The 21540-nt window shown below is 48.7% G+C and overlaps 1 protein-coding gene across 8 annotated transcripts in view; it reads left to right on the plus strand.

Annotated features, from left to right (window-relative positions):
- sorcs2 (sortilin-related VPS10 domain containing receptor 2) overlaps positions 1-21540 on the plus strand; it is a 183921-nt gene that overhangs the window by 75314 nt on the left and 87067 nt on the right. For all 8 annotated transcript variants that reach the window (XM_029140052.3, XM_029140045.3, XM_029140061.3 and 5 more), the window contains exon 3: positions 21356-21455. In XM_029140052.3, coding sequence (XP_028995885.1) covers positions 21356-21455 — 100 coding nt within the window. The remainder of the gene's footprint in view (positions 1-21355; positions 21456-21540) is intronic.

A 21540-nucleotide genomic window follows, 5' to 3' on the forward strand; every position in this document is an offset into this window, starting at 1 on the left:
CTCACGCGGCCACATGAAGCCTCCGCGCCGCGTCGGTTTGTTTCCCTGCCAAGGCAGGAAACTGCTTCAATAATAAAAATGACAGGTGTGTGCACCTGAGATACAGGCCGGCTGTTTGCGCCGGTCTTAAAAAGCAGCCCATGTGTTTGGACAGGATCCTGCTGTGTACCTAGCGCCGCAGCGCCGCAGCAGCTAGCCGCTCAAAGTCATAAGTAAGCGGCTTCCACGGGCTAATTCTTCATGGATCCTAATTATAATCTCCGGCAACATGAATAATTCTATTAAAGTAGGCAACAAATGCGGCGAAAGTTGGGATTTTCCCTGGGTTGAGGACAGAGCTCACGTCTGACGTTCGTCCTTATAGGAACCGATGTGGCGAATGTATTAGGCAACGCTCCCAGTCCACCGGCGTCCAGTTCCACATAATTTCTGTTTACACTCATTTTGGCTGTGATTAATGTTCCACCATTCCTGAGAATTCATCAGAAACGGCTGACTCACCCAAGCCTCAGGGGAGTCCCATCTGCCACTCACTTAACACTGTAAAAAAACTTAACACTGTAAAAAAACTTAACACTGTAAAAGATGCAGAACGGCACAGCTCGCCCGCCTCACTAGTTCACAGCAACATAATACTAGTTTGTAACACGTAAGCGAGATTTAAATTTACAGGGACTCATTTATTACAGTCTTTTATTGATTCACTTAGGTTTCGAAGTGCATAACAAAAAAAGAAAGATTATAAAAAAAAGAAAAGTTTTGTTTTTTGCAGTGTTTCCAGACTGCGAGCGGGGCTGTTGCTTCATGAGCCCCAGAAAACTGAAACAGCATAAAAGTTGAGCTCAGGGGAAGCTTAAACAGTGAAGAGAGTAAATAAGTACTCAGGTCTCATGTTGCCACTGAGTGGGTGGGTCACTTTTTTGCCACACACACACACACACACACACACACACACACACACACACACACACACACACACACACACACACACACACACACACTGCAAACTAAATAGACTTGGCAGCCTCCAGCGCTCCCACCATCATCAGCAACACTTAGCATTTGCACAGAGCTCCTCATAAAGCCTCATTGCTGCTTTATTTATGAGCTCGCTATCATCAGAACAATGAGCCTTTCAATAACACAGCATGGATAATTAGCATGAAACAGTGGCCGTTACCTCTGTAATGATGCCATTAAGATATGTGCGCTGGGACCACTGCATGAGCTTATGCCGTGAAGCAGTGGACCTGCTAGAGGAGGTTTGTGTTTGCTTTGGTTTATGGCGTCTCACTAGCCACTCACACTGGGAGGAGAGTTGAATTGATTGGAAGTTAGTGGCGCTTCGAGAACAGAGAACCGAAAGTATGTCTCATATTCTCATTGTCTGTTGCTTTTATTCCATAACAACCAGAGTTTTTATTCTGAAATAATCTGGATTAATGAAACTCTTCACCCAACCCCAACCTTCATGAGGCGGTAGAACAGGGTGGTGTTTGATATGGGAGCTCCTGGCAGACGCCTCGTTGCGGCCACACAAAGCCTATGACCGGCCCTGCTTTATAGTCCGGTTTCCTGGCTCTGTAAAAAAACATGGCTTTGGTTTGGTTGGATGTTGATGATGTGAAGTCCTTGTGGCAGTAAGCAGTTAATGCACTGGGCATCTCACTGAGAGAGCGCTTCAAGGGGAAAGGGTCCAGCCAACACGCCTCTGTGCCAGAGAAGTGGCATTTGAGGTGCACTTCCAAAACTCTGCCCGTGGGTTTGACAGCTCCAGCCCGAGGACACTGCATCCGAGGAAGGGGAGCTGATCCGTGATCTAATTTAGCGAGGGGAAAACGGGAGCCAGCAGCCGATGGTGGCAGAGGTGGAGGACAGAGGGATGAGGCGAGGGGTCCTTTACCCATCATCACTTGGAGCCTGTGGCCCTGCTCACAATGAGCTTCCCGGCTGGCTGCAAATGAGCTGATAAGAGCCAAGGAGTGAAGGAGTCCAGTGAGGGGGGGGACGGCGCTGGTGTTGCTCTTGTTGTGTGTCAATAAGGGTTTCCAACGATCACTGGGACAATTAGAGGGAATCTGTGACTAAGCCGGTGGTGGAGTGTTTCTGCTCGTACAGTATCTACTGCAATTTAGATGTAGTCTTCCTCCACAATGTGCTAAGACCTTCTATTATTTATAATGTATACTGCCAGGATATATGTTAACTCTGCAGCTCCGGGACGCAGCTTTACCCTTCACACCTTCAGAAACTTAGGGATCGTGGTGGAAGACAGATGGATGGGACATGAAATAATAGAGTGAGAAGCTGAAAATCCACGACCTTGACACAGAGAGAGGAGGAATTATTGAGTGAGGAAGGGGGGAAAAACATCTCTGGGAGGTGTTAGTGTGGATGAGTCTGGCCTGGTGTGTGACAGTTTGATAGAGGCGGGAGAGGGCCAGCACGGACACACACTACACCCCCCGCAGACACCTCAGGGGACACGTGTCAGTCTCCTTGATGTGCGCGCAAACACACACACACACACACACACACACACACACACACACACACACACACACACACACACACACACACACACACACACACACTAAATGTATTGCCTGAGGCAGGAGGTGAAAGGCTCAGTCACCATCTCCATGCAACATGAAGCATATACAGCATATACGGTATATGGCCTGTGTTTAAATTGGCTGCCCCCCCCCCCCCCCCCCCCCCACCCCCCCCACCCCCCCCCCCCCACACACCCCCCCCCCCCCCCCACACACACACACACACACCACTGGTGGTGGGAGAGAGCGTGTGACCAGGCCAGAGGCTGAAATGAGCCATAGTCTGACTACGCACAGACTCAGTTTCCCAGGAGGCCTTGCTACAGCAGCTGCTGCAATGCTTTTTTACCAACCCCACCCCCCCCCCCCCCCCCCCCCACACACACACACACACGCACACACACACACACACACACACACACACCACCTGCCAGCAACAACAACAACGGCAGCGCTCTCAGGCCGGCCGCAGCACGTGTTCTACACTCATTTAAATGCTGTCAGCTGTGTAAATACTAAGTGGGAAATCAAAATTGCATCTGACAGTAAATTTAATAATATTTGACTGCTTCTCTTCGCCTGGAGAGTCCGAGCGAGCTGTGATTACTGCTTATATTCATTCACTTCACCCATCGCTTCCCTGGCCAAATTAAACCCAGTCCAACAACATGGAAGCCGCGCATGGAGGAAAAGGAGGAAAAATCACTGTACCTTGCGTGAAATGACTCCGATGACTTAACGAGATTTTGGGATGAAGAGCGGCAGCTTTGGGCTCCTTTAATCTATCTTAGGAGCTTTTCTCATTGGCACGCGGGGGGGGGGTAGTTTCTAATAGTTTTAATTAAAGCTGCATTTGGTTGAGACGCGCTCCTCATCTTCCCGTCTTTTATACCGGTCCTGCGTGACCTTCCACAAGGGCCCACCTCAGTAACCACTGCCTTTCGTTGTGAGGAAGTTGAGGACATGATAAAGTGTCCTGCCACCAGACACACACATGCAGAACACTGTTCTCATCACAGCGATGCTCATGGAGGTTCGAGGCAATGCTGCTCATTAACATTATATTTGAACTGAGCTCCATTTTACCTTGCGGGCTCTACAGCACATCAGGAGTCAAGAATCAAATGTTACTCATGTAGATGTTTTTTTCCTCATTATAGCAGTGACTCACTAAGACTGTGACTCAGTTCTACCTTTTAAGATATTTCTGTCTCACTGTGCATTTTAAATCGTAGGAAGAATGAAACGCTGTGCGTTTGAGGGGATCACAGTCGGTGGATGGACACTGAGCAGAGGAATGATCCGCGTGCTGAACCTCAGACCTCTGTGACTACACAGGAAACAGCTCGCATGAGCGGGTTTTTCGAAGTGCACTTGTTTATGTGTGAGAGTGTGCGGGTTCAACGCCGGGCTGAGCTGGAGGTGTTGTAACGGCAGGATGGAGGTCAGGGTGCTTCAGCAGCTGGTGTTTTTCCCCTCGCTGAAACTGGTGTGAAAGGTGTAAAAATCCCCACCTGTCAATCAGGGGGCCACCTCTGCATCCAGGATGCACCTGTGTGTGTTGCCTCAGCCACTAAAGATGATGATTACGGCGGATGGCTCATTACGCTGATATTAATGTTCTGCCTCCAGACGTTGACGTCGCTCTGTTTAAATGCTTATTACGCAAGTAGAGTAACAACAACATGCTCAATTCAACACACAGTGACACAAATTTGTGTCTGCTGCTGCTGTAGGTGGGATCACAAACAACTCAGTGTGTAGCGATGGTGTCAGCGTCGCACCACTCTAACACACACACACACACTGGTGGCGAGTCTTTGTTCCCCTTCACTTCCCTTTGCCCTTCACTTCTGGAGTAAAGACATGGTGATGTGTGACACGGTGTCTCCCAGCTTCAATATTACATTGAATATGAATAATAATTATTGCATGAGGGACATTATCCTCATTCCTCATCTGCGTTCTATGGCCGCTCTCAGCCTCCCCGTCTGACTCAATACTTCATTTCCACATGTCTGCTGCATTAGCTTATTCTCTTTCTCCAGCGGCGGCTCCGGATAAAACTCCCCCTCCCTCGATGAACCATTAAAGTCAACCGGCTAAATTGATACGAGAGAGGCTTTTGAACGGGGAAAAGCTGCACATCGGAGATACTTGTGCTGATTGAGAGCCATTTGGAGAATTATCTCTGGCGAAACGAGCACAACAGGGTCAAACGGTAATTGTAAAATCTCTCCGACTTTTCGTTTCAATCTGCTGCGGAGTGACTGTGGAAAGTAAGAGGCCTCTTTAACTTTTAAGATTTGCGTCTTCCAGCATTTGTTAAAGTCCTGAACCCCCTGAAATAAAAGCACCGTGCTTTCGTTCTGGCACTGACCTCAGCTCACCTGAAGTCTATCAGCATTTTAAGCCTCCTTCTTGTCCATCGGCCGTCCCTTCTCTTGCTTTGACGCTTGACTCCGTCAGCCTGCAGACACCGGGCGACATCAGGGTTAATGCTTGAGAGAGACCCTGGCGGCGCGGGTGCGTGGGAGCGGGTGGAGGCCGATCGAGACCGGCCTCGGCCTCTTCAGCCTCAGGCGCTCCCTGTCTGCGGCTCTGAAGTGAGCGGAGCGCGTTGGTGAAAGCTCTCGTCTGCGTGGCTGAGGTGATCTGCGGCGCATTACCCTCGTACCGTTTGGATTGCACCTCCGAACAGGGAGCCTTTCAGGGAAACAAAAAGCCCCCGGACCCCCAGACAATCAGGGGGAGATTGCATAATGCTCATTTGGCGGCCGGCTGGGGCGTTTGTCTCCGATTTGGCACCTCTTTAACCCACGAAACAGTAAAAATCAGCAAGGATTTGGGCTAATCCTCTTAGCTCGATGCTTTTCCTCCCCCTGCCGACTGGAAGAGGAACGCGGGCTCGGGCATCCAGACCTCCTGGCTGAGCCAAGGCCGTCGCTGCCTCACCATATTCTAATTGTGAAATACAGGCGACAGCGAGGCTTCCTGGTTACTTTGGCCGAGAGGCTGTTCCCGTCGGCCTTCTGGGTTAGAGATGCAGCCTGAGGCCTGAGCCAAGGCTGCCAGCGGGAGACGGTGTGGTCACAAGCTGTGTAGTTATTCATGCTGCCTTCGAGGCCATAAGCACTTTAACAGTTTAATATTCCTTGTCTGGGTTTATTTTGGACGTCTGCTCCCACTCATACACAAAGGGACTTTACTCCTCTGAGACCCCAAGCAGATGGTGAGTAGAAGGCTGAAGGTTCTGTTCACCTCCCGTCCACCAGGCTTCGTCTGTTCCGACCTCTGAGACAAACGCAACCTGGTTGAATCAGAACCTGCACTGAGCTGAGGTACTTCTACTGATCCTTTTATCCTCAGGAACCTCGGTTCGTATTAAAGCGGCCATTTAAATCGTTCAGCCAGGAGAGCGGCTTTAGAGTCAAAACCTGCAAGTGGCTCTTCAACATCCAATAGTTAAAAAAGGTTGGTCCAAGCCTTGCGTGCGTCCCTTCCGGCACTAATGACCCCTTCCACCAACACAGCTTGTGTCGGGTGTTATTCTACAAGCGTTGCTTGATCAAAGATCATTTAGATGACTGCTGTCTCTCTGCAGTTTGAACCTCGTCGTGGCCCAAACGCTGGGGCAAATTCTGTTCAGCTGCTCGCTATGAAGTCTTATTTGTTCGTATCGGGGCTGAGGTGTTGCTCAGATCCCCCACGGACTGATGGAGCATTCACCAAAGAACAAAACCAACCAGTTTCCCACCTTACAATCATGTAAATGAGCACAATCCCACATTAGACTTCAGACTTTAATCGTCCCCAAACAACCTCTTTATTATAGATTATTACATGTGCCGAGTCGAAAGTTCAGGCCGGTCTGTGCGTGAGCGCAGCAGCCAGCTCCCTCACGCCGACATCTGCACTCTATTACGCCCCCTGTGCTACACCTCAGTCTATAAATCTCTGCCTTCCTAATATTCTCCACTTTGTCGGGCCTGTGACCGTGGCACAGGCCGAACCCTTTGAATGGCCGGGCCCAACTCTCCGGTGGGTCCTAAACACAGAGGGCGATGGGTGGAGGTTGGAGGGGGGAGCAAGGATGTAATGAAACAGGTTTACGGATGAGCAGACACAGCATCATTGACGCAGACGAGTAGAGATCAAAGCAGGGACTGACACATTAAACCTCATTAATGATTTGTTTTCATACACTTCAGCGCAGCATTGCCAGTCATGTAAAGCCCATTTTACAACCATCGGCTCCTGCCTACATGCATTTACAGACCACGTCTGTGTGCCTCAGGCCCAAAACGAACCTGAACGCCTGAACACACCACGGGAGGATCCACTTAAGGAGATAACCTGACCAGTCGCTGATGGTGCCAAGGAACCGGTTAAGCTAATTGCCAGTCTGTAACGCTGTCACTAAAACCGCTCGGTCTTTCCATTATAAACTGCACTGTTCTAACGTGGCGTCCGGCCTCCTCACCCTCCACCGATCCCCCCCGACACACTTCCCCCGGCACCTGATCCAATCAGACAGCGGGGCATGTCGGCCCACGGCCTCTCACCTCGCACCCGGACCGGACCCATCCAGCCTCCCTCATGGGCGCGCTCTGTGAAAGGCTTCTTATTTCAAGGCTACAAAAAGCCTCTTCAGCCCTAACTAAGAGAGGCAGGAGTGATGGAGAGAGCACTCAGCGAAGGAGTGTTTCTGCGCGTTTTACATTTCTGCCCTTAAAATTGCGGCTCCAAGGCTACGACAACAAGGAAAATACTGAACAATTACAAACACGGGTTCAGCTAATACAAGCATGTGCTGCTCGGCAGGTCGGGGCTTTGTGTGTGTGTGTGTGTGTGTGCGTGTGTGTGTGTGTGCGTGTGTGTGTGTGTGTGTATGTGTGTGTGTGTGTGTGTGTGTGTGTGTGTGTGTGTGTGTGTGTGTGTGTGTGTGTGCCTGCGTGTGTGTGTGTGTGTACATGTGCGTGTGTGTACACCTGAGTGGCTGTGTGTGAGCTGAGATCTCGGTTTGTTGAAGTTGTCTTTGAAACCCAGCGGACGGTCCTCAGGGAGCTGTGTGAGTTCAGGGACGGAGTGAGACTGTCAGTACAGCCCCCGGCTCAGATGCTGAAATCAAAACCCTGCCAACGGAGGCAGAAGAAGAAGACATCAGTGAGAGCACTCTAGTGCTGTGGACGAGTACAGGAAGTGGGGGGAGCCTTTGTGATAAATACTAATCAAACCCCCAAAGTTAATATGTAGCAGAGTGGCGCTGACTATTATTTAGGACTTCTCTGTGTCTTTTTCAGTGCTGCTTCTGTGTGAAGTCCTAGTTGATCTGGTGCAGAACAGCGAGCTGTCCTGCACTGATGCTAACGATCAGCTCGCCTATATAATGTCTGCAGTGGTGGGTTATTTATGGAGCCTCAGGGCATCTAAAGCCATATTGTGAATATCAACAGCTTTTGTTTTCCATGTAAGTCACACACACAGTGTCCTGCCGGTGTCTGATTTGTCTGCACTTGTATGAGCCCATCTCTGCAAAGAAGCGGCCCCTGCGTGCGCGGATTGGGCCACTACAGCAGTGTGAAAACAGCAATCCACCGCTGCCTAGTGTTTTCTTTGTTTCTCCTGCCTGTTTCTGAGCCCATGCAGCCTGTCTGAGAAACTCCCAGGTCCAGACTTGGGTGTCGTTTGAACTAACCGTAACCGCAGAGGTGTCACATGGGCAAACACCCAATCGTTTCCTAATGGACACACATGCATGAGCCATTTCAGACGGCGCTGACAAACAACTAGCAGCTCACAGAGCTCCTAATGGAAATGTGATGAGACTGAAATCCTTAAGTGACTGCATGAATCAGTTTGCAGTACATTTAGAACCGACTGAGCCAAGGTCCAAACGGGAGAAAATGCACCGGATGGATGTAACTAACTACTTTGCTAAATATCTTAATGGTGGCAGACAGACGTCTTTGTGGTGCTTTGTGATCGTTGGAGCCGATGGAGTAATTGTAGTCGTCATGTGTGAATGTGTTCAGCCGGTTGATCCTAAATCTTGAACCATATCAGAGCCTCTCTTGCCTTTATTATCCATGAAAGGGCCTCTTCTGACTGGGGAAGTGTTTTTTTCTTTGAGTCCTCATCAATCCATTTGTAGACGCGGCTACGATCCACTGTTCCCAGGGTTATTTCATGATTGACTGTCTGACTGGTGTCCAAAATCTTGCAGCCCACACGGGAGCTGGAAGTGGGAGAGATGCAGCTCTGGCTCCTTCGGACGCTTCTGAACCCAGCTTCCTGAGGAGCCTGTTACGCTCTCGTGCTCACATCCTCTGTGAAGCTTTAGAAACGCCGTGCTAAGTTGTCGTCATATACATTGAGTCAGACCTTTTGGGGATGTTTAAGACGGAGCTAATGGAGCAATTAAATCAGCTGGTTGTCAGGAAGGAGTGAATACCATCATCTAAGGACGGTAATTAGGAGCTATTGCTGACACCCGCCGCCCGCAGCACTGAAGGCAGCCGTGACAGCGGCGCAGGCTTGAACAGTTTGTCCACACTTCCTAATTCTGAAAAGGCTATTGATCGAACACGATGCCTCGGCGTTGATTGAAGCGCTGTAGCTGGCGCCGCCCGTCGCGGAATCGGTGCCGAGCAGGAGCGAAGGCAGGGCGGATCCGATGAGCGGCCACTCGATTTGCCGCTCAGGCTTCCAGGACGGGTTTCGTGCACTGGCTCTGCTGCAGGAGAGCTCTTCAATCCTGCTCTAAGGATTCTTAAAGTAAACGCCACGACGGCGTCCGCCTCTCTGCTGCTCTCGTGCGTCACATCTGTAGCATTAATTACACTTCCAGGTCATTCTATACCCTCTGAGGAAGCCTGAGCCAGAAATACACCCCAGTGAGCGCATGGAGGTATAACAGGACCTTTTCATTGGCGGCGCCGAGGAGGAGGGAGCAACTGCAGGTGTATGAGTTCCCACTTCGCTTTCACTGCCTCTTAAATTTACATCGCGGTGAGATTTACGAGGCAAAAAATAGCATCACTTGAGAGAGTGACGCTATAAACGTCAAATGTTCCTGTGCTGGGCTTTGTTGTGACACGCGCTCGTTTGTGTTATACACGTATGTGACTTGCTCTAGACGACTGCCTCGCAGACAAGTGCATCTGTGCGCTCCCATGGGATGCTGCCTGCTGACACCATCTCCCTCTCGCTCGCTCTCTCTCTCTCTCTCTCTCTCTCTCTTTGTCTGTCTCCGCCTCACACACACACACACACACACACACACACACACACACACACACACACACACACACACACACACACACACACACACACACACACACACACACAGAGGCCAAAGACTTACATGTGATGCTGACTGTTTCCCTGGAGACACACGAAGCAGCCTTAATTGGTTTATTTACAGTCAGCTGTGCAGGGAGCAGTTAAATGTTTGTGTGCAAGTAGGTTAACAGTGCCATCGGTAGCCTCAGATTGCTGTGGGGGCGACGGCTGGCTAGTGCAATCAGCCGCACAGAGGGCAGAGGTGACTAAATAGCACACACAGCTTGTCGGCCTTAATACGAGGCCCCAGGTGAAGAACGGAGCTGTATGGATTTCCTTAGATAACATACATTATAGGGTAATAGATGGCAAAGTTATTTAGTTATTTATATTTGAACCACGGGCTCTTTTCGCCTCAAGACCTTTTCGCTCATCTTGTTTCAACTGGCTGTGAAGCCAAACCAGTACACACACACACACACACACACACACACACACACACACACACACACACACACACACACACACACACACACACACACACACACACACTGTGTTCTACTGAGTAGACTCCTCAGACTTTAACATCCCTAAACCCTTCGTCTACGTCATGTCCGCGTCACCATCCTCTCGCCCTGGTCCATCTTTAAACGCTTGTTCTTTTGGGTTTCGACCATCGGTACAGTAGGACAAGCACTTGCCTCGTTTTAACTCCTGTTCTTTTACAGCTCTCGTGTGACGTCACTTTTGACTTTGAGCCAACAACTCTCTTATCTTATTACTTTGGCTTGCTGTCTGCAAATTCGGGCTTTTATACTCCTCCCCGTCCAATGAGCAGGCAGGGGCGCTTTTAAACGCAATTACACAAATGAGATGACCGCCCACATTTTGCGAGCGGCGAGCGGCGGCGCATCTAGTCAAGGACGAGCAAACGTGGGCAAATTTGAATCCAAATGTGCTTTCGCGCAGCGTTTTTCCGCCCAACAATGAGCGGGCAAGGTGATCAAGCCGCATTGGATCGCCCACCTTGGAATGCTTTCTGCGTAATTGGTGCCAAGATGGTGTCGACGGGTTGTCGAGCCTGAATGGAGGAAGTGGTGGAAATTCTCAGCACCACGGACAGCTCCACAATAAGCCCAGGAGTCGTGAGGGGAGGAACAAAGCATCACTCAGTGTGGGTGATGCTGCTGCACTTTATCTGGGAAAAAAAGAGTTTCACACACATTCTGCTTAAGCTGACAAGAATTAGGCAAAACTTTATATGTGAAATGTAATTAAAGAACTGAATCTGCAGTGTCTCATTCATCTTCTTTGCTGGAGATAGGACATTTTGTAACATCTCATGCTCCTTCCAATCCTTCCGTCTCCTCAATCTTCATAAATGAGATCAGTTGTCAGGCTGTAACTGCTGTGATTCCTTCTCCTGTTGCTACGTTTCCGGTGTCAGTGTTCAAGTATTCTCTTTTGTTTTTCTATTTATTATTTAACCATCAAGTCTAAAGTGAGAATTTCTTATTTTAGGTAGAAATCATTTACATGTCAATTGCTGTCTCACTGTGGCAAACAAACTGTGTTCACTGTTGAAAAAGACATGTACTGAATGAGGATGTAACAACAACAGTATCGGGAACGATTTAAGTGGTTTAGGTGAATGAGTCCGGCCCATCCTCTTTCCCAGAGCATCAGATGCTTCAGCTACTTTAGGGTGTAGAGCAGTGATCGACCGTGTGAAGCCAGTGGTCCACATACAGCAGGGAGGAGGATGTACATTGAGGACTGAGCAGACGTCTGGAAGTTTAATGGCATAACGTTATGACCAAATGTATTGAACGAACTCCACCTGAGCCTCGAAGCTGCTCTGTGGTGTCTGGTATTAATCTACTAGCAGCAGATCCTTTAGCGAGATAGGAACCTACAGTAATACTATACATTCCACCCTCTAACTGGTACCACGATGACTCAGTGGTCAGAATGTCTGGTCTATCTGTATGTATGCATGTACAGTATATGCTCCAGTGGGTCACAGGACAGAATCATAAAAAGAAACATGCTTGAAGTCTGTTCATGACTGAAGCCTGGAACAGGGAAGTGCTTTGAAGCCGGGCTCTTAATGGAAAAGGAACGATGGTGTGTGTGTGTGTGTGTGTGTGTGTGTCATCAGATGCTGTTCTCCTCTTCCACACACCCACAGCACACGAGTCGCCCCTAGTGCCCGCAGAGATGCAGAGTTCAGAGTGATATTGGAAGCAGTGCAGGGGGGACTCCATGCACTACACAGTGGATATTTCTGTACCAGTCATATGTATCACAGTCAGACCTTCTGACTCGACCCTTTCATTGGTGGAAGCCTAGTTGATTCGTGAACCATGCGAAGACTGAGCAGCGGGACATAAAAGGGCTGACGCCTGGAGTCTCTGCAGCGATGCGGCCAAGGAGACGCTCACACCTGACAGTGGTTGATGGAAATAATCCACCGTGGCCGCCACATGCGTTTTGGAACAACCGGCCTGTTGCACGGGTAGAATGAGGAAAGTCTTGCAGAGCCCCGTATGTCATCATAAAGTAAACGATATCAGACTTTCCCTTTGCTTCCCACACACCATAAGTCAGACCTCACAGGGCCTCTCTTCCGCACCACACGGTGCATATATGGTCCCTGCTGGAAGGCTTCTGCCCCCGCCCGGTCAGGGTCACGTCCTCCCAGCACCCTTTTAATGGCACAGTAGACATTAATAGTAGGACTTAGAACTGCAGGGAAACAGGGAAGCTGCATTTTAGACTCATCTCTGAGTTGGGAGCCTGTGAGCACGTTCACTGCAGTATGGCATGCTGACATTTAACGTTCCTCGGGCTTCGGCGTCTTGGCTTGGGGGGTTGTGTGTTCGCTGGAAAGGGCTTCAAAATAAATGAGGATTATTATCCACGTAGACTGTGTGTTAGTTTAAGGTAACTGCAAGCACAGATGAGCCAAATAAATAAAACTCATGCACTGTACACGTTTGAGGCTGACAGATGATTGGGACACGTGCTCGCTCAGCCCCCTGGGACGCCGCTCGCTCGTCGCCGCGTCAACAATTTTCCAGTAGCCTCGCCTCTCGTGCACATCTGCTGCGTTGGGGGAATTCTGGAGCACAGAGGCGGTGGATGTGGTTCCATCAGCGCTGTAGCTGCCGCTGAGGCGTAGGGTTTTACAGTTAAGGCCTCCATCTTCAGGCCACCCACCCACAACTGGGCTCTTGGCCATGTACACGCTTGAACTGTGTATTGTGGGTTAAATGGCACAAGAATAACACAATCTGCTGGACATCCTGCAGATGCATGTGTTTGGAGTAAGCAGGTGGTCAGCAAAAAAAAAACAAAATAGAGGCAGCTCTAAATGCCTTTGACCAAGCGTGCTCTGGCTGTCACACGGCAGCGGTGGATTTACGGCACATCTGGGAGTGCAGATGTGCTAATATCAGTAGTGACTGATGACTCTCAGGGTTTTGTCAGAGTTGCTTACGGTGATAAATTGGTTTGTCTTCGGGCTGCCTGACGTTGACGTGGGACCCGCTCCCACGGGGCTTCACCCCCGACACCCAGACTCGTGTGGGCGTCAGGCTTGTCCTTCAGGGGTCAAAGGTCAAAGTGCTGAGATTAAAAACAAAGGAGAGTGCATGGAGGGGGAAACAGAGAACAACATAGAGACTCAAGCGTGTATTTGATAACGATGGCCTCAATCTCCGCCTCAAAAAAAAAAGTCAAATCCTGGACAACTCTCTGCATAGTTGAAGGTCTCTGAACACCAGTCACAGCTTCCCCGTGCCCTTCATAATATTGTCTGTATGCTTGCTCCTGCAGCTAAGTAAGGACGCTTGCCTTTATGTGGACTAACCCCCACAGTAGTTGAAGCACGTGTTCTCAGCATGAGGCCAAGTTAACAACTGTGAGCTGCCTTTTGGTCTTTGAAGTCGGAACCTTTAGAGGGAGATCAAGTGATGAATGCATTCAATTAAGGTCTGTAAGGACAATCCTGGCTGTATTCACTCGACACTGAGCTGCCCTTGCTCAGACTTATTATTTGAAAATGTCTTTAAACATTTCATTTTATTGCTGGTATTTTTATCTCAATTGCTTAATTCTCCAGCCAACATAATAATTTCCAAGAGACTACTGTATTTCATCAGGAGCCAACATGTCGAGTGTTGGTTGATGTTGAGCTGGTCACCGTCTGATCCATGGATCATTGCAGCTGGTCCACAGGTGAATTAATTATAAAACACAATTCATGCTGAAAATGGGGAACTGGCTGATGTTTCAGAGGCTCTACTGTTTTTGTAGCTGTGCCTCAGCATCTGCAGCAGGTCTTCTACAGGCCTCTCCTGGAGCCAACTCCTCTATGTGACAACCTAAAGTTCATTCATAAAGTTTGACTGTGTATTTATTTTTCCTGCTCATTGACATAATTGCCTTTTTTTCTGTGTGACGCCAGTAAAAAGACCAGCTTGAGTGCTTCAGGCTTTCAGTGCTCTCAAATATAGATGCGAGTAGTGAAGAAGGACACAACCCGCTTCATGCAACATTCCGCTGTGGTTTATTAAAATTAGTTTCTCTCAATGTATTTTGAGGAGGATTTTTTAATGCAAAGGCTATTAATTGATTTCAAAGCCCATCCATAAAAGCCTAACTAGCACACACACGTCAGACCTGCTGCTCACGCTGCTCCTCCTGTATAGGCACAGAAATCGAAATGAGAGTGGACCTCTCATTTCATGGGAGGGAGGGAGGGGATCATTGCTGATTGGGATAATGTATATCATTTGCAGATATCAGAGAGCTGGTATTAATATATTGGAATTATATTAGTCTGGCAGGAGGAGACATTTCTTCAGAATTCTCTCCAGAATTCCTATTATTATTGCATTTGGGAGAATACATCTTAGAATAAAGTAGTATGGTAGTATGAAAACATATACATATACAAAAGTCAAACGTGGATGGGACAGACATAATTTTAGCTATTGATAATTAACTTATTATAAAGCTATAATTATTATAGCTTTATATAATAATTTGCATTATCACATCTGTTAAAAAACAAAATGCGAAACTGTGATTTCCTGACATCCGTTTTCAGTGCAAGCAGTGAAACTGAACGTTCTTTTGAGTTCCTCTACATGTTCCAGCTCCAGTGCAGTTATGGGGGAACAGAGTGTGGAGAGGGCAGTGGGATCATTTGTGCAGTAGATTGATTGACACAGCAGAGAGAGGACGGTCTCTGTTCAGGGATTCACAGTCAAGGTCAGATGGAGGATGCGCTGTTTTATCTGCTGAGTCTGACTTCGCACATAAAACACAAGACCCAAGTCAGAACTCCCGGATACAAACGTGTTTCATGTGAAGGGTGGCGGAGTGGTGCTCGGCATACGTGCCCCTAGGGGAACTTATGGGGATGTCATCGGAATGAATGTCCCCATTTACTGGCCTCCCTCCCTCCAGTCTGCAGGGAAGGCGCGCTGTGAGTGCCGCGCGCGTGGAGGAGGGGAAGTGTTTTATGGCGCCTTCGGTGCCTCCGCTGAGCTGAATCCAGCGCTCGAGTCAGAGCTTAACCACATTAAAGCAGGAAGACTGAGGAGAAGCCCGTGAGATGTGTTTAATCTCAGCCAGGAGAGACAGGGAGAAAAGTGGAACTGCTTAGTGGACTCAACGCTGTTCTCAACCCTTCTTTACACTTCTCACATTTCACTTGTTGGGTTCACTTGAGATTGAGCCAATTGAAACCCTAATTAGCCAGAGTGAGAGTAAGATGTTTGTAAGAGAACAAGGTATCACACCACCACTTGAGAGCAGGTCCACATGACATCATTAGTATGAAGGCAGATTTGTCTTGTTCAAGTTTATCCCCAAAGCCATCGAGGTTGGACTCAGGCCCCAGTATTCAGGATCAGAGAATGAGACTTCATGCAGTAATGCTTATGGCACATGATACTTGGTTGACCCATCCAATCATCTTCCATACTCCAGTGTTTGGCCTCATGTTGCTCCTGACATCCAACAATGACACACCTGCTTATTAATGAAGTCTTCTTAAATATCAACACAAAAAGATGAGAGACTCACTTAAACCCCCCCATGAATCGCGTGTTCTCATTAAACATGTGCATTTGCTGCAGTTTACAAATCATTCAGGAAGAGACTACAGCAAAGCAAGGCTCCATCTGTGGCCTTGCATTAGAGGGAAAAGGTTGTTTTGGGTTGAAAACAGCACAACAGCTTTATAGAGATCATTATGGTATGCAGATTTCTCGCTTTTACCACTCAAGGATGCTGGACGTTTGCAGGAGGATTGAATTGTCTTCAAGGACTTTAGTTCCTACCGATTTCAGGTTCCATTTTTTGCTAATTATGCTCACCGGGACAGTGATGATGCTGTGGATGGGATCTGTGGAGTGTGGGCATTTCTCATGGTAATACAGCGTTTTATACACAGTATAGACTCATAAATCCTTTCTACGTGAATTATAACCCAGAGTATTCTTAAGAGGAGTGATTTGCATGCACGGTGCTAACTATAGGCAGACGGAGGGAGGTGACCTCTTTTAGAGATATGTTAACGGAAGAAGTTTGAGCTCTGCTCTTGAAGATGAGTTATTTAAGGTGGCTGCTGGGACTGAAGGCACGGAAGGTGACGGGGTGGAAGCTAAACGCGAGGGCTCGCGTTGAAAGAAGCAGGACGACTGCGGTCCGGAAGGGGCAGACGGTGGCGACCTCTGTGTCCTCCTGTCATTCTTGTATTCGGTGCTTCTTGTCAAAGAATCCAAACTAATTACTGGCAGCGCCTCAGAGGAGAGAGTCAAAAAGGAGGAGGTCAGTACCTGCTTTCACTGCATCCATGGTGTGGAGTCCATCGGATAGCATCAGATGCCATGTTCTCCCGGGAAAAGTCAGAATTTCAGGTGACTTCGACAAGCAGCTCTTCCAAAGGCGGTAGCGCTCTGCGCCTGATATTTATGCTCCGGCGGGTTTGTGCACTTCAGGAGACTACTCTCCGTTGTGAAGTGCCCTCGCCACCGCATCCCAATGGCCTGCCCAGACTACTTGTAGAGTAGGAGGCAGCCACATGCATTTGCCAGTTGCTGCAGAGGCATCAGTGACTAAGCTAAACAGCAGTAAAGCCCACGTCTTTCCAGCCCGGCGCTGCCAGGTATTGTGATTCTAATGCAAATGAGCTAATTTGCTCCCATCATCCGGCATGAGCGACTGCAGCGTAAGCAAATCTGTCAAAGGCTGTAGCGGCGCGCGGCACTGTCACGTCTGATCAGTTCTACTTCCACAAGTGCTCCGCGCTTCTCTTTACAGCGCAGGACAATACAGGGAAATATCGTCCAAGTTCTCGCCGCTAAATTACTCATGGCGGTGCCTTCAAGGCCCTCTGTCAGTTCAAGTGGCACTCGGGTAAAGTGGTGCCAAGTGCAGAGACAGGACTCAAAATTCAAAGTGTTCTCAAAATTCAAAGTGTTCTCTGGATGTTAGGGGAGTAAGTGATGGGAGCGGTAAAAGGCGGAGGGATGCTTAGGAGCCATTGGCCGACTCTGATGCATGCATTACCGTGCTAGTGGAGGGAAATTGTTCACTTGAAGTAAAAGCATTAGATTGTGCTTATGTAATTTAGATGAAACTGAAAGAGCATGAATTACAATTATCAAGATCTGGGTACAGTACGTGTTGAAGAGCAGACAGACGGACATTAGTCCCTCTACCTGAAGTAACACAGATTCTTCAGATGCTGTGAACTGATGACCCCATGTTGTGATGGGCTCGTCTGCTGGTCATCCCAACGGAGTGCCTCATGTGTCTGTGGGCCTTCGCTTCATAGTTCACTCTGCAGACTTTCACAGCTGAGGAGCTTTCACGTTGACGGACTGGCCACCGAATCCGGTCGGATCGACTTTGTGGCTGCTGCAACCAAATCACTGCAGGGCAACGACGTCTTGGATGGACGGCGTGCGTAACGGCGTTCCACGGGCCACGAAGCCGCGCGCGGACTCTATCAGGCCGCGGCAGATGGCCGTGAAGTCTGCACCTGAGACTCCCTGGGCTTCCATCGTCACAGCTGTGAGGAGCAGGACAATAACAACCGGAGATTGCTCCGACTCGTTGCCTGCGGGAAAGCGGCGGCAGTCAAGCAGAATGGTCATTTCTGGAGCCAGACGTGAGCCAGGTCAGCGCTGATGACCCGCCCATGTGTGAAACAGATGGAGGCGCCCACTGTTTTTATCCACAGCAGCTTCATCCTTCTGGGTTTACTGTCCAAGCACCACAGAGCTATGTCACAATAACTATCTTTCTCCCATTTAACATTCTAACACATAAAAAGCGATTGCACCCGTTGAGAGCGCGATCTGTCAGGTGGTATTTATGAAGCCGAGCTTTTATCCACGGTAAATCAGCTGTGATGTTAATGGAGGCCCCTCTCTCAGTAGTATTTTTAAACACTAGTCGTGGCAATTACCGCCGCGGCACTAAATCAAAAGCCCCCGTCTGGCCGTAATTCGCCGCTCGTTCAAAAAGAAAGATGAGAGCTCGGATCGTTACGATTGCTCGTGACCTGAGCTTTAACCCACTTTGGACACAATTTGGCACCAATTCCGCAACGCAGCTCATAATTCTGAGTGATAGTTTGGCAAAGGAGCAAATTCGCCACTTGCTCCATCAGTCTCGTCATCACCGAGGCCGTTGTGATGCGCCGCAGAGGTCCAGCGCTTCAATCTGAGTGAGACACTCTCCACAGGTGGATGAGGCTCAAGCCTTTGTTGCGCCTCTTTCCAGACTGACCACCCACCCACCGCTAGTCTGGCCCCCCGGGCCATTTGTACTGTATGTCAGTCAGTTACCGATGAGCTTCGTCTGAGCTAACAGTCCGGCCCTGATTGGTCTGACAGCATCTGTTCGCCGTAAGGACTTAGCTTCCAGCTAAAATGAAACCCTTAACATGTCAGAATGGATCCAGCTCCTGGCTTGTTAACACACCAACCGAGCGCTTCACTCCTCTACTCGCTTCATTTTAATTGTCCAGAGCGTTCAGAGAGCGGCCTTGAAGCCCAAAACTTGTAACACATCGAATATTTTATGATAACTCGTCAAATTCATTAGGAGCCAATTCCCTCGCATGCAAATCCCCACGCGCTCCATGTGCTCCATTCGATCCGTTGCTGAGACGACAGGCGCTCGGAGCAACCTTGACATATTAGGACATTAAATCTGAATCAGCACCTGCCGCTGCCCTAAAGTGCTTCCACATTTCTCTGTTTTCTCAAGCGTGTCGTGGAAAATACAATTTCACCTGCAGTGTCTGTCTCTGTCACCTCCACTCGTGCAGACGCTTCAGTGTCCACCGTCCTCTCCCACTACCCCGTTTATGATTGTCCCCCCATCTTTTATACCGCAGTATTTTTGAGGTTTATGTCCTGCCACTGTTATTATTTCAGCCTCATGTCCTTCACCAAATGGCTGGTGGGCAGCTTGGTTAAGCTTTTACAATCAACCATGAGCGGCTCTGGGATTTTCTTTTAATTAGATGATTCTGACATCCGAATGAAAAACTATAATTAATATTAATGCTAATTGCACGTTTGTGTGCTCTGGTTTTTGGCTAATGTATAATTTGACTAGAATTGTGGACTAAAATGCAACAATTTCAAATTAGCCCCTTCTCCTTCCATCCTCTCAATTCATCTGCTGTTTTAAAGTAATTATTCCTCATTATTCCTTCACTAGTCCGTTAATCCAAAGGTCTGGATGGTGGACTCTCCTGTTAACAGCTTTATTCTCAGTTTATAAGGGGCTTTTGACTTTTGACTAGAGCCAGAGGGTTTATGTTGGAGACCAAACCAGAGCAGGACGTAAAAATATAGCGATTTACTGTCGTAGCAGACAGAGAACACAGGCAAAGAGGATGTAGCATAAATATAAATGTGAGTCTGGTTCTGTATTACAATCACTATTCAACATGCTGGAATTACACCCAAGCAAGTTTGAAGTTTCTCTCATTGATTTTCATATATATTTACTAGAATGAACTGAAACCGTTACGTAGCTGCCTAGAAGCTAAATCAAAATCAATACACGCACTTATTCTGTGCTTCTTGGAAAATTGAGTAAATGGATTTTGCTTTTCATGCTAAAACCCACGAATCAGGCTCTAAAACATTTCAAACACACTATTTATCTCCCAGAAAACCTTCGTCACACGTATGGTATTTTTATGGCCGTCTGTGTGACTCATTAGGCAAAGAACCCCCCCCCCCCGATGAGCCGCCCTCAGCGGACCACTCCACGTCAAACCCAGCACGCCCTTGTTCCGTTCACCAGTGGCTTCACCAGATAAGCGTCGAGCTCCGGCTCGTCGGCGCAGGATCCGTCCACGTTCTGGGCTTTGAACGCGACGCGCGGGGCCGGCGAGGGAGACGAAAACACTTGCCAGTTCATCATGGAGAAAAAGCTCGCCCCCGCTACGCCACTCCATTTTCTCCAGCTGTGTCAGAGCACTCTGGGAGAGCTGATTGCTGAATAGCTTGGCGGGGTTTCAGGTGCGCGTGGCTTCCATTGTGTGCGTGAGTGTGTCTGTCGGTGGCTGATGCCCCACCGTGCCAGGGAGTAAATGCTCTCATCCTTAACCAGGCCGACGTGCCAGCGCATCTCCCCGTTTCATCAAGGCCTCTCCTCCACGGCCCCCTCTTGTCGAAGTCTCACCCCTTTGCTAAATGCTGCAGCGTCTCCTTTCCCCTAGTGCTTTGAGCTCCACCAGTCTTCTGCGTTCGCTAACAGATCATTTCTTAATCTGTCCTAATCTGTATTTTCTGTGTTAATCTGCCCTGCTTGTATTATTTGCTTGATTAGTGTTTCCTGGATCTCCTCTGTGGACGCCTGACGGGAATGCAAGACGCTAATTACTGCTTCAGACTCACTGAGCTAATAACTTGTACCATTTTTCTAAACCTGTCACAAACAATCGCCTTCACCTTCGCCTTCGCCCAGTCTGGAGAAACGACCCACAGCCGGCCATCAATCTCTCACGCACGCGGCGCTCGCTACCTGCTCCCAACGCTGGCAGATTTGGGGACTTCATTGCCGCCCGAGGCAGCCGTTGCATTGTCGCGGCAGTGACAGGTTGTCCAGCCGATTCTGATTTGTTGCTGGGCTCAGACTGCGAAGCACAAAGTGCTCGTATGGCGGGTAGAGCTGATCTAACGCCTTCAGGGCCGTTTGACAGAATAAGCGAGTTGGCCTTTCCCTGGTTTTTACAGATCTCATCTCCTTCTGTCAAAGCAAAGGTTTCTCATGAAGTGTTGCTGTTTTAATCAGCAGGATAACAACAGTTTGGGGAAATGGAACCAAGTAAAGTACATAATGTTGCTCCTATTCTCCGTATTCATCACCGTAATGCATCTGCTAATGATGTTGTGTGTGTCATGAGTGCTTTTGTTAAAGTTTCTCGACTAACGTGCTGCTTCTTCTTTTGCCTCTGACTGTTTCAGGTCCACTGACTATGGCACCACGTACACCAAACTCAACCTAATGCCAGGGACGACCATCGTCGTCACCAGCTTCTACATCTGCCCGACCAATAAGAAGAAGGTAGGACAGTGCCTTTATCACTGAAAGGAAATGCATCCCTGACACGCTGGTATAAAGAAAACCGTTGCTCTGAAGTCCTCATAAA

The sequence above is a fragment of the Betta splendens genome, chromosome 2 (assembly GCF_900634795.4).
Source record: "Betta splendens chromosome 2, fBetSpl5.4, whole genome shotgun sequence".
In the NCBI taxonomy this organism is placed as follows: Eukaryota; Metazoa; Chordata; class Actinopteri; order Anabantiformes; family Osphronemidae; genus Betta; species Betta splendens.